Source organism: Plecotus auritus (assembly GCF_963455305.1).
Source record: "Plecotus auritus genome assembly, chromosome: 7".
In the NCBI taxonomy this organism is placed as follows: Eukaryota; Metazoa; Chordata; class Mammalia; order Chiroptera; family Vespertilionidae; genus Plecotus; species Plecotus auritus.
Window position 1 is genome coordinate 94,241,966 of NC_137774.1, and position 12,291 is coordinate 94,254,256.

The window sequence follows — 12,291 nt, forward strand, 5'->3', positions numbered from 1 at the left end:
CTTGCTCCTTTTCTCTGCCAGGACCGGCTCTTGGGAGGGGGCGGGGCCAACATGGCGCCGAGCGCCGGGTGAGCGGCGCTTTGGCGGCGGTGAGAGTTTTTCGTGCCTGGGGCGCTCGGCTGGCGGGAGGGGGTCGAGTGGTACCATGGCCTAGACTCCTTGACGGGCCTGTGTGGGCACCAGGAAGAGGACGGTTGGTTGTGTGTCCGTACGCGTGGGGACTCTGTGTGTTTGCATTGGAGGGATGATGAGGGATGATGTGGGCTCTCTGCTCCTTTCGAGCTGGACCCATGGCCTGGGGACCTTCGACCCGTTTTCCTGTTGGCTCTAGCTCAAGTTAATCCTCTGTGAAGCCTTTCTGCCGACTCCACTGACCTGAGGGGCTCTCGGGTGTTTTGAGCTTTTTCTGGCAGGGTATTGATGGATTAGTAGTTCTCCAGGACACTGGGACACGACCGCTTCTTGTACACACGGCTCCAGGCACAGTACGAGTATGTGTTGAATAAATGTGTTCCCGGCAAATAAGACTTACCAAAGTGGAGGAGAGCTGATATGTTTTGAGAAGAATCAAATTCTCTTTGGTCTCCATCTTCTCATGCCTTCAGCACGTCCTCACCAGCCCCCACCTACATCCCGCAGTCAGTCCTAAACACTTTTGACATCAGTTTTCCTAGTACCAGCTTTAAGCGAGCTCCTTTCCTGTTGGCCAAACAGTAGATTCCAAGGTTGGGTCTGTACTTGTTCATCTTGATAATACTGGTACCGAGTATGCATTGAGCACTTAGATCTCTAATCCTCACAGTTCGTTCATTTATTCAAATATATATTGAATATTTACAGTGTCTCAGGCAACAGTCTGCTGACTTGGAACACATCAGTGAACATAATAGGCAAAGATCTCTGTTCATACGGTGCAGGAGGAGGAGGTGTGGTGATAATCGATAAGATGAAACAATATATATTAGATGTTAAATGCCAAGGGGAGGGAAAGGATGGGGGTGGAGTGTGGTATTAAATAGGGTGGTGGAAATAGGCAGTCAAACTGCCATCTGGGAAAGAGCATTCCAGGCAGAAGGAATAGCAAAGGCCATAAAGCAAGAGCAGGTCTATCAGGTTTGAACAGCAAGGAGAACAGTGGAGCTGGATCAAGCTGGAAGAGGGAGGAAAGGAGGTCAGAGATGTAATGCAGAGAGGGCCTTGTAGACCATAATAAGAATTTTGGATTTTACTGGATGGTAAATGGGGAGCCATTACAGAGTTTGAACAATGACCCAATCTGATTTATAATTTGACAGAATCACTCTGGCTGCTGTGTTGGGAGTAGAAGTAAAGAGCAAGGTGGAAGCCGGAAGAGCTTCTCAGGAGGCTATTGAAGTTATCCAGGTTATAGATGATGCAGGCTCTGGGCCTGGGATATAAATTTGGCCATCATCACCCTATTAGTGATACTGAAAACAGAGAGGTTGTGGTCACCAAGTAAGTAAGTGTAGCCAGCGAAGTATAAGGACTGAGTCTAGGACATTCTAACATTAAGCAGGTGAGGAGGAAGAACCAGAAGAGGAAACTGAGGGGTAATGGCCAGTGAGGTAGGAGGAAAACCAGAGGTTGGTGCCACAGTGGAGTAAAAAAAAAAGTTTTCAGAAGGTAGTAGTCAACTATCCTGTGTACTGCTTTGAGGTGAAAGAAGATGAGGACAGAGTGGGCCTTGGATTTGGCAATGTGAAGTCATCCATGACCTTGAGAGTTTCAGGGACCTAAAGGGGCAAAAGCCTAATTGGAGTAGGTTCAAGAGAGGAGAGGAGAATTAGAAACAAAGTTAAGACAACTTTTTGAGGGAGCTTTAATGCAAGGAGGAGAAAAAATGGGGTATAACATATAGAGAAAGTGAAGTAAAAGGTTTGTTTTAATGTATAATTTGGTAAAATACACATAAAGCCCACCATCCTAACCGTTTTTAAGTGTAGTTTAGTGGCATTAAATACATTCACATTGTTGTGTAACCATTACCACCATCCATCTCCAGAACTCCTCACATTGTAAAACAAATTCTGTCCCTATTAAACAATAACTTCCCATTCCCCCTCCTCCAGCCCTAGCAACCACCATTCTACTTTCTGACTCTGAGTTTGACTACTTTAAGACCCTCACACAAGTGGAATCATACCATTTTTGTCTTTTTGTGATGCTTATTTCAATCAGCATAATGTCCTCAGGGTTCATTCATGTTGTAGCATGTGTCAGAATTTCCTTTTTAAAGCTGTTTTTAAGCTAGGAAAAATAACTGCATTTTGTAGACTGATGGAAATGATCTGGTAGGTTGAGAAATTGATGATAGAGGGAGATGGGAGAAACACTGGAACAATGTTGGAGGTGGTGACAGGCATGAACAGTTTATAGTAACAGGTGGGAAGGCAGGGTATGTGGATACCAGTGCTACTCGGTGGGTAGACATGGTGAAAGTCTGGAGGTCCCTCCCTTCTGATGGCCAAAAGTGAGGAAGGAGAAAGGTTGTCACACAGGACCGAGGGAAACTGAGTGCATTGAGTTATAGTATGCTTGTCTGGCAGGATAAGGGCCCATTTGAAGTTTATGGCCATGAATTTAAAGTGGTAATTAGCCATGATGGTTGTGTATTTTTCTCATCATATTGAATTGTACAAGAATATAGGCTTAGTGTGGGAGAGTTGTATTTAACCAGTACTGTATTTGTGTCAAGTAATAATGCAAGAAGAGACAAGAGAGATGAAAGTATGTGTAAAACAACCTAGGGAAAAAGTGTTTTCCATATTTTATGGAAATATGGAAACCCAAACCAGGGACAATTTAAGTAACCTGCCCTAGTAACACAGCACAGTAATGCTAAGGCTGGTATTTAAATTGAGGGTCAAGATCATTCCTATTATACCTCACTTGTATAGTGCCTGGCATAGAATCAGAGCTCAATAAATTATGTTGAACTGGATCGAATTGCTACCTCCTTCTGTTACACCCAATGCTGGCTCATGTGGGGATGGACAGAAGGTACCCACGAATTCTTCCCTCCTCACATCCTTATTGTCCTCCATTTGTTGTGGCCTCTCCTGAGCAGACAGCCCCTCTACTTTGGGTCTCACATTTCTTTTTATCTCTTCTGCCCCCCCATCCCCTGCCAGGGTCTCCATCTCTCCACCCTGGGGCATCATCCTTCAGAGGAGGGAGGAAGAGCTCCAGAATGGCTGAGGAGAAGAAGCTGAAGCTCAGCAATACTGTGCTGCCTTCGGAGTCAATGAAGGTGGTGGCCGAATCAATGGGCATCGCCCAGATTCAGGAAGAAACCTGTCAGCTGCTGACAGATGAAGTCAGTTACCGCATCAAGGAGATTGCACAGGTAATCTGGCCCCTCTACCCAGTCCTGCAGTGTATTGAGGAGGATGCCCAGGCCCTCTTCCTCCTCGGGGTCTCAGGCTGACATTTGTTCTCCCACCCCAGGATGCCTTAAAATTCATGCACATGGGGAAGCGGCAGAAGCTCACCACCAGTGACATTGACTATGCACTGAAGCTAAAGAATGTTGAGGTGATTCGGACACACAGAACTGAGATGGGCAGGGGGGTGAGAACAGTCCTTCCATGGGCCCCCTTCTCATCCTGCTGTCTTTCTCTCTCTCTCTCCTGAGATAGCCACTGTATGGCTTCCATGCTCAAGAGTTCATTCCTTTCCGGTTTGCCTCTGGTGGGGGCCGGGAACTCTACTTCTATGAGGAGAAGGAGGTTGACCTGAGCGACATCATCAATACCCCTCTGCCCCGGGTGCCCCTGGACGTCTGCCTCAAAGGTTGGGGGAAAGGAGAGCGGGGTGGCAGGGCAAGGAAAGGAGGGGCAATGCTTACAGGTTTAAGGAGACTCACAAGGATGAAACCCTCAGTGTGAGATCCCTGGTGAGTGGCAGGAAGTGGGAACAGGAATGAAAACACACATTCCTTAGTGTGGAGTGACTCACTAGTATTCATGTCCAGCAGTTCAACTTGATACCTTCCTTCCTCACAGCTCATTGGTTGAGCATTGAAGGCTGCCAGCCAGCTATCCCAGAGAATCCACCTCCAGGTAACCTCCCTGCCCAGAGCCCACCCCTCTGCCTTTCCCCCCACCCCCTCCCCATCTTCTTCTACCTCTCTCAACACTCTTGCAACTGACTGCTTTCCCACCAGCTCCCAAAGAACAGCAGAAGGCTGAGGCCACAGAACCCCTGAAGTCAGCAAAGCCAGGCCAGGAGGAAGATGGACCCTTGAAAAGCAAAGGTCAAGGGGCTTCTCCAGCTGATGGCAAAGGTCAGTCCTGCTAGGCCAGGCCTCTTCTGGCTCTTTCCCCAAAGCCAGATAGTCACTGGTGAATTGGTGAGGTCAGCCAGAAAGCCCCAGAAGGGATCAAGCAGCGTAAGGGAAGCCAGGTCTCCCTGGGTAGGTGAGTAGAGGGTCAAGGTTTCTCTGATACCAAGGCCTCTTCTGGAGCTTTCTTTTTCAAGCCCATCTTCCCAATTTACACAGGGAAAGAGAAGAAGGCACCACCCCTCCTGGAGGGGGGCCCTTTTCGATTAAAGCCCCGAAGTATCCATGAGTTGTCTGTGGAGCAGCAACTGTACTACAAGGAGATCACTGAAGCCTGTGTGGGGTCATGTGAAGCCAAGAGAGCGGTGAGGCCCCAACACCCTGCCTTTACCGCAAGACGCTTTCTCTTGGAGGCCTCACAAATTCTTCCCATGGTATCTGCCCCCCTCACTCATTCCCCTCCTCCCACAGGAAGCCCTTCAGAGCATCGCAACAGACCCAGGGCTCTATCAGATGCTGCCACGATTCAGCACCTTCATCTCAGAGGGGGTGAGAGGATTCAGACCCCTCCTCTGCTCCCATGTGGTCAAGGCCCTGGGTTCCAGCGGGTGAGGAGTTGGCAGGGGAAGCTCATCTAAAGTGTCTCCCTGCCCTGTCACTTCTCCCTCCTATAGGTCCGTGTGAACGTGGTGCAGAACAACCTGGCCCTGCTCATCTATTTGATGCGCATGGTGAAGGCACTGATGGACAACCCTACGCTGTATCTAGAAAAATACGTGAGTGGTCCTGCCTACCCACCTCTTATCCCAGGCTTTGGAGACCTCACTGCCACCAACAGGAAGCCAGTTATCATAATTAGCTGCCTTATCACTTCTCTCTTAGGTGCATGAATTGATTCCAGCTGTGATGACCTGCATCGTGAGCAGACAGTTGTGTCTGAGGCCAGATGTGGACAATCACTGGGCACTCCGGGACTTTGCTGCCCGCCTGGTGGCCCAGATCTGCAAGCATTTCAGCACAACCACTAACAACATCCAGTCCCGGATCACCAAGACCTTCACCAAGGTGAGCCAGAACAAGGAATGTAAGCCCTTTCACATCTCTACCTCAGGGTTGTCACCAGGACAGTGAGAGCAGTGGTGGGTCAATTGTGGGGGGAAATTGAAAACAAGGGCCGGAACCGGTTTGGCTCAGTGGATAGAGCGTCAGCCTGTGGACTGAGGGGTCCTGGGTTCGATTCCGGTCAAGGGCATGTACCTTGGTTGCGGGCACATCTCCAGTGGGAGGTGTGCAGGAGGCAGCTGATCGATGTTTCTCTCTCATCGATGTTTCTAACTCTCTATCCCTCTCCCTTCCTCTCTGTAAAAAATCAATAAAATATATTTAAAAAAAAAAAAGAAAACAAGGGGCAGAGGGCAGAGGGATTGGGAATGGGACTTGAGCCGTATGCCATATATATCTGTAATGTCTTAATGATCTACAAGGAAAGTATGTTTATGAGACTTGAGTCCTTAGCAATTAGGCTTTCAGGCCCATTTACCTGGATTTATCTTCCATCCCCTTACAGAGCTGGGTGGACGAGAAGACTCCATGGACTACACGTTATGGCTCCATCGCAGGCCTGGCCGAGCTGGGACATGATGTCAGGCCCCAATGGGGAAGCACTGGGGGAGGGCGGCATCATGAGGTTATAGTGGGCAATAGCCCACCACCTGGGAGACTCTGTGGTGACCCCAGGGCCCTGGCTTCTCCCCTTCCTTTCCAACAGGTGATTAAAACTCTGATTCTGCCACGGCTGCAGCAGGAGGGGGAGCGGATCCGAAGTGTCCTGGATGGCCCTGTGCTGAGCAACATTGACCGAATTGGAGCTGACCACGTGCAGAGCCTCCTCCTGGTGACCAGAGCCCCCTGCCCTTCCCCAGCTTCTTCCCACTCATCCTCCTTCCCCACCAAACACACACACACACACACACGTACAATGTTTAGCAAGAATGTGATCTTTTATTCAAGAATGTGATCTTTTATCCCATCCTTGCCTCATATTCAGAGAAACCTCAGAGTCCAATACTATTTAGCAGATGGAAAAGACTGAGGCACAAAGGAGTTAAATAAGAAAAAAGAGGTCTTAACTCTCAAGGCTTCCAGACTGGCCTACCCCTCATGCTTCTGCATCGCTGTGGCCCATTCTGTGGCAAATGCCCTATGGACCAAAACTACCTCTCAGATATTACCAGGGTATTTAGCATGTTCTCTGTTCACACCAATTGGTGCCTATGTTTTCTTACGAAGAAAAACCATAGCATTCCTTATACACACTGCTATGCCAGCAGTTTGGCCTTCAACAAGAATATACTGAAATGGTAATACCCTTTTTCACGCCTTCACCATGCTTCTGAGAATCCCAGCCCTCTTCCTACCTGCTTTTTTTTTTTTTTGGCTTTATCTCTACAGAAGCACTGTGCCCCTGTTCTGGCAAAGCTGCGCCCACCACCTGACAATCAGGATGCCTATCGGGCAGAATTTGGGTCCCTTGGACCCCTCCTCTGCTCCCATGTGGTCAAGGCCCGGGCTCAAGCTGCTCTGCAGGCTCAACAGGTCAACAGGACCACTCTGACCATCACTCAGGTCGGTGACAGTCCAGGGAGGAGGGTGACCAAATGGAGAGGAGGAATGAAGAATAACGAGAGGGGGACAGAGCCCTATTTTGCATTGGGATGTGGAATTACAGGGATGCCCATGCTGAGCACGAATTTTTTAAAACCCAGGGCCCTTTGAGTCAAAAATTCTGGAGGCAGTTAGACCCCTACCCCAGTGAGACCAACTCAGGAGCAAGACGAGCCCTTTTTCTTAGATGCTGACATTTTCTTCTTGCCTCTTCCTCCTACAGCCCCGACCCACGCTGACCCTTTCTCAGGCCCCTCAACCTGGCCCTCGGACCCCTGGCTTGCTGAAGGTCCCTGGCTCCATCGCACTGCCCGTCCAGACACTGGTGTCTGCACGAGCTGCTGCTCCACCTCAGCCTTCCCCTCCTCCAACCAAGTTTATTGTAATGTCATCGTCCTCTAGTGCCTCATCCACCCAACAGGTATGTAGAGTCCTATGGGACCAGGGATGATGGGAAGCATGTCACCATGCTGTCCTGAGAGGCCCCAGAGTAGAGCCCAGTCACCTCTGGGCCCAAAACAGGAGCTAGAAGGAGCACTTCCCAGGGGCCCCAAAGGCCACAGCTTCTCCCCCTGAGGATGAATCAGAGGATTATTTGGTTGGAGCAAGTGAGGTATTCCCCCAGGTCTGGGGAGTAGTGAGGATGCAAGATAACAGACACTGACTTTCCGTTCTTCCCCCAGGTCCTGTCCCTCAGCACCTCCGCCCCTGGCTCAGGCTCCACCACCACCTCTCCTGTCACTACTACGGTCCCCAGTGTGCAACCCATTGTCAAGTTGGTCTCCACTGCCACAGCTGCACCCCCCAGCACTGCCCCCTCTGGCCCTGGCAGTGTCCAGAAGTACATAGTGGTCTCTCTTCCTCCAACAGGGGATGGCAAAGGAGGCCCCACCTCCCACCCTTCCCCGGTCCCTCCCCAATCCTCAGCCCCTTCCCCACTTGGGGGCAGTGCCCTCTGTGGGGGAAAACAGGAAGCTGGAGATAGCCCTCCTCCAGCTCCAGGGACTCCAAAGGCTAATGGCTCCCAGCCCCCTGGATCTGGCTCACCTCAGCCTGCCCCTTGATGCTGTCACACATCTGCCAATCTTCTCTTCCCAAGATTCTCTCTCTATACACACACACACACACACACACACACACACACACACACACACGGTGGAAGGAAGTAGTCATCTGCTTCCCTCACCTTAACTTTCTTTTTAGATACTGTACAGCCAGCTCCTCATAATAAAAGTTTGATTTGTAACTTGTGATTAACCTCAGTCCTTCCTGTGTCCAATACAATGGAAGGATCTAACCTTTTGAGCCCTCGTGGTCTCTAGGACTTAGGTCTCTTCCAGCCAGATCCATTACCACAGGCCAGAAGATGGAAAAGACAGTATCGTCCTCCTGAACCACAGGCCACCATCTTTTCTGCCCATATCCTTGTTTGGGGAGCTTCAAATCCGAATGACATAAGCATCACTGTGGCTTAGGTGTCGCACCCACTTGTGGGGGTTGGCATTGCTGCAGTGTCTGAACGCCAGCCTGAGGAAGCGAACCTGGAGGCCGGAGCACGTGTGCCGGGGAAGTTCAAAGGAGAGGCTCGCAGGGCCCAGCCCCAGAGGAGGGGCTGAGGTGGCATGTCCTTGACCAGGAGGCCCAGGAAGACCTGGGACTTCCATCTGTGGAGGGATAGAGGCAGAGGGATGAGTGCTGAAGACAGAGAGGAAGGTGGAAAGGGGAGCCCCGGGGCCAGGAAGATGACTATATTAGTGGGAACAATGCAGTAACTATATTAGGAGAGAGGATTTGGGGCTGAAAATGGAGGAGGGAGCGGAGGGCCTTAGAGAATCAGCAGCTGATACCTGGAAAAGGCCCGAGAGCTGAGAGCCTCCTTGCACCCGAGGCAGGTCCCAGCGAAGGGCTCCATCGCACAGCTCTGCCTTCTGCTCCGGGCTACTCAGCTCCTGAGACAGGCTGGAGTTTGGAAAGATGCTAGGCTCAGCCCCAGACTGCCTCCGGGGCGGGCCAGTTCCACCCCCACAGTATATGTATACTCTCCTCCCCAGTTCCATCCTGTCGTCCAGGGAAGCTGGTAAAACCATAATGCACACACACTAACCTGACCACCCCTCGAGGCAGGGGAAGATGAAGCCTGATATTGAGAGCCTGGCTGCAAACATGAAAGGAACAGAGTCGGCCCCAGAAAGGTAATGACTTGTCTCCACGTTTAATTCATGTCACAGCTGGAATTCAGCACAAGTGCCACCCCACCCCCTTCCCAAACTCTCAAGCCTCTAACTAAAGTGATTCCTAGGCTGGTGACTGCATCTGAAAGCCATAGCAACAGGTATCTATCTGGGCCCTTTCTCCTACTCCCCATAGCTGAACTAGTATTGGCTACTCCCACTCATACCTCTTTGGGGGCAAGTCACATCGTAACTTCAGATAAACCTGGAGCCTGGATGAGAGAATACAATACCGTTACTCTAGCCCACGCATGTCAAACTCGTGGCCAGCATGCAAACGAGGCATGCGGCCCACTGGCCGAGAGTTTGACATGCTTGCTCTAGCCATATCCTACTGGCATCTCACTAGCCCCCAGATGTGTACTGAAGGAAGGAGAGAGAAGGGCTGAAATCTACTCGACTCCATTTAGTCACTAGTGTTCATGGGGCTGAGTCCACTTGGGGGGAGGGTGCCTTTTTCTAATTTGTAACCTATCCCACTAACCACCAACCCTCCACAATAAATCTACCTACTGACTTGGGTTCCAGAGAAATTCTAGAACTGGAAATGGCCTCACCTGCCCGAGCCTCGGTCCCACTGCACAGAGGGAAAGAGTCGGAAGGGAAGTGGGGAGGGGAGGTCATCTGAGAGTTGGTACCGCATCACAGTCAGCTAAGATGAGGGAGAAACAGAGATCAGTTTGATCCCCTCACACCTGAACTGCCTCCCTTCCCTTGGGTAGATGGAATACGCTAGGCCAGCCCATCCTGACCTCGCCCTGAGGTGGCTGCAAGCGGAGTATTCGATGAGACTCAAATTCATCCAGTTGCACCGAGCTGTGAAATGAGACTTCATCCACCCGAATTCCTGGCCCATAACCTAGAAAGAAAGACTCCTCTGCTAACCCATATTTTGGGAGAAAAGAGCAGGGATGGGGTAGGGATCTGTCTCTAACTTCTCTCCATGCAACTTCTGGTAGGAGACAAAGACCCACTTTTTTCTCACCTCTCAGTTCTGACTTGCCCACACAAAATTCTTCTGTCAAGCCAATGCGCATCTCTGTCAGAAAAAAGGACATCAGAAAAGGCCACCAAATAGCACCACAAACCCCACCAAGAAGTCTGTCCCAAACCCAACCCTAGACCCAACCTGCAGACTTCTCACCAGAGCCACTGGGAAGAAAGCTCTTGAGTCGGATCTCTCCCTGCACATCCACCTTCAGCAGTGAGCCCTGAGAGTGGTAGAGAGGTTAATGCCCAGAGATGACCTCCCTAAATGTGTTTGCCAGATACTATCTGTCCTCAGCTCCAGTGCTGGGGGCCCAAACTTACATTAGATGCTATCAGTACGGACAGTCTCTCAACCACATCCAAAAACACTTCATTCTTTTGGCTCTGAGGAAGAGAGGGCATTTGGGTAGTTGGAGGCTGAATAGTGGACAGAGCAGTGGACACTAGGGCCAGGGTTGGGGACACGAGGTATAGGAAGGGACTGGATTATCCAAATCTACAAGAGGTGGAAAGATATGCAGGGATCTTTGATTCTGGGATCCCCTAAAACAAAATCAAAGGGTCTGAACCTGTTTAGTCTCCCTCACCTGGTCAGAACGGCTGGACAGGACAGGGCGGCTGGCTGCACTGCTGGGGGCCACTTTGCTCTGTTGTGTCTCAGCCCCAAACTGCAAAGCACCCAAACAATCAGTCCTCAGGGTCTGACAACCCCTGCCAAACCTTCTCCCTCCTGGTCCTCTTTCCCTCTACTCACCAAGCCAACGCTGCTGAGATCAAAGAGGCTGAAGGGTTTGCTGACCACAGCCTCAGTCTGGATGAAATTCCTCAGCATCTCTGTGGATGTGGTCTGTACATAGCCATAATCCTACAGACAGAGGAAGAACAGTTTTAGGGTGGTCAGTGGAGAAAAGAGGTGAAATGGAGTGGACTTAGCCTCACAATCAAGGAATAGATCTTTAGGGTACAGGGATAATGAAGGAAATCTTTGAACCTTACCAATACTTCATCCAGGAGTTCATAGACAAGAGCCACGTTGCGGGAGATGGTCCCCTCTCCCAGGGAGCCACAGTAATCGCCCAGGAGGGTGGCTAACCTGAGGAAAAAGAAGGGAGTGTGCATCTCTTCCTCCTGTCACACCCCAACACCCAGCTGCCCAGCCCTGCCCTCCTCACCGAGAGAGCAGCTCTAGGAGGCTGAAGGGAGAAATGTTTTCTGAAGTCGTGGCCACCAAATAGAGACCACTGTGTCTGATGTGAATAAAATGACGGTCATCGTGGTGCTGAGGCAGAAGCGGGGGGAGGGAACGTCAGGAAGAGAGTTGTGCTTAAGGGCCCAGGAGATTTTAGCTGGCACCCTGATTCCCCAACTGCCTAGCAGTGCGACCTCGGGCGAACTAGAAACCTCCCAAGGGCCCAGTTTCCCCAAGTGTAAAGTAGAGTTAATGAGAGTTCCTTCCTCAGAGGTGCTGAGGATTGAGACATGTGAGGAGCTGTGCCTGCTATATTGTTAGCGCTCAATAAACCTCCCTCAGTATTATTATTTGGAGGAATGCACGGCCCCCACCCCAATGGGAAGCTCTCAAGGACACAGGCCCGAGTGGGAGGAAGCGTCCCCTCCACCCGAACCTGCCAGAATATCACTCCAACCCCCTTTTGGTTACCATGACAACCGGGGACTCTTCTCCAGGCAGTCCTGTCAGCTTCCGGTAGAAGAGCTCGGCCACATCCCGGCCGCCACTGTCCCCACGGACTGACAGATTGAAGGACAGCTAAGGACCCAGAGACACAAGCTAGCTCTGGGACACTACTCCTACCCCAGCCTCCCCCCTGGACTCGTGGGTCAAGGATACAGTCTTTGTAGATGAGTGGGTCCCCCTTGGAGGACAGAATGAAGAACTGGGAAATCATGGCCGTTCTGCAGAGTGGACAAGGAGAGGAAAGGGACGGCAGCCCCAAACAAAGGGACGCGTGTAGGCTGGCCCTTTAAGACCGATTCTCCTCTGACGCGGGAAATCCGGCGCCTGCCCCACCCCTCCCAACCTGCCTCTTTCATAACCCACGCCGCTTCCCCGTCACTCAGCCCAAGTTCGCCTGGTGACTGGTC

At 51.0% G+C, this 12,291-nt stretch overlaps 2 protein-coding genes across 7 annotated transcripts; one reads left to right on the plus strand and one right to left on the minus strand.

Annotated features, from left to right (window-relative positions):
• Positions 1-30: 30 nt before the first annotated feature.
• TAF6 (TATA-box binding protein associated factor 6) lies at positions 31-8,220 on the plus strand. 6 transcript variants are annotated; one of them, XM_080677673.1, is made up of 15 exons: positions 31-89; positions 3,153-3,367; positions 3,469-3,555; positions 3,660-3,813; positions 4,026-4,082; positions 4,187-4,306; positions 4,523-4,668; positions 4,775-4,852; positions 4,978-5,079; positions 5,186-5,368; positions 5,871-5,945; positions 6,072-6,197; positions 6,755-6,928; positions 7,191-7,388; positions 7,651-8,220. In XM_080677673.1, exons 2-15 carry the CDS (start codon positions 3,212-3,214, stop codon positions 8,029-8,031), a joined length of 2,037 nt encoding a protein of 678 aa, XP_080533799.1. In that variant the 5' UTR covers positions 31-89; positions 3,153-3,211; the 3' UTR covers positions 8,032-8,220. The 6 variants fall into 6 exon arrangements, with proteins under 6 accessions (XP_080533799.1, XP_080533796.1, XP_080533800.1 ...); XM_080677674.1 differs by having other exon boundaries at positions 39-68; XM_080677675.1 differs by having other exon boundaries at positions 45-193.
• On the minus strand, positions 8,147-12,255 carry AP4M1 (adaptor related protein complex 4 subunit mu 1). Its single transcript, XM_080677676.1, has 15 exons — positions 12,038-12,255; positions 11,849-11,937; positions 11,361-11,467; positions 11,185-11,281; positions 10,943-11,053; positions 10,776-10,856; positions 10,510-10,572; positions 10,343-10,409; positions 10,184-10,237; positions 9,951-10,057; positions 9,756-9,850; positions 9,366-9,410; positions 9,072-9,122; positions 8,815-8,926; positions 8,147-8,631 (listed from the first exon to the last, which is right to left on the minus strand). Exons 1-15 carry the CDS (start codon positions 12,093-12,095, stop codon positions 8,407-8,409), a joined length of 1,362 nt encoding a protein of 453 aa, XP_080533802.1. The 5' UTR covers positions 12,096-12,255; the 3' UTR covers positions 8,147-8,406.
• Positions 12,256-12,291: the final 36 nt, after the last annotated feature.

Coding starts and splice junctions, on each gene's coding strand:
- TAF6 (XM_080677670.1), top strand. CDS start 3,212: ATGGCTGAGGAGAAGAAGCTGAAGCTCAGCAATACTGTGCTGCCTTCG. Junction 5,080..5,185: donor CGCTGTATCTAGAAAAATAC/GTGAGTGGTCCT, acceptor CTTCTCTCTTAG/GTGCATGAATTGATTCCAGC. Junction 5,369..5,870: donor TCACCAAGACCTTCACCAAG/GTGAGCCAGAAC, acceptor ATCCCCTTACAG/AGCTGGGTGGACGAGAAGAC.
- AP4M1 (XM_080677676.1), bottom strand. CDS start 12,095: ATGATTTCCCAGTTCTTCATTCTGTCCTCCAAGGGGGACCCACTCATC. Junction 10,573..10,775: donor TGTCCAGCCGTTCTGACCAG/GTGAGGGAGACT, acceptor TCTCTTCCTCAG/AGCCAAAAGAATGAAGTGTT. Junction 8,632..8,814: donor AGCTCTCGGGCCTTTTCCAG/GTATCAGCTGCT, acceptor ATCCCTCCACAG/ATGGAAGTCCCAGGTCTTCC.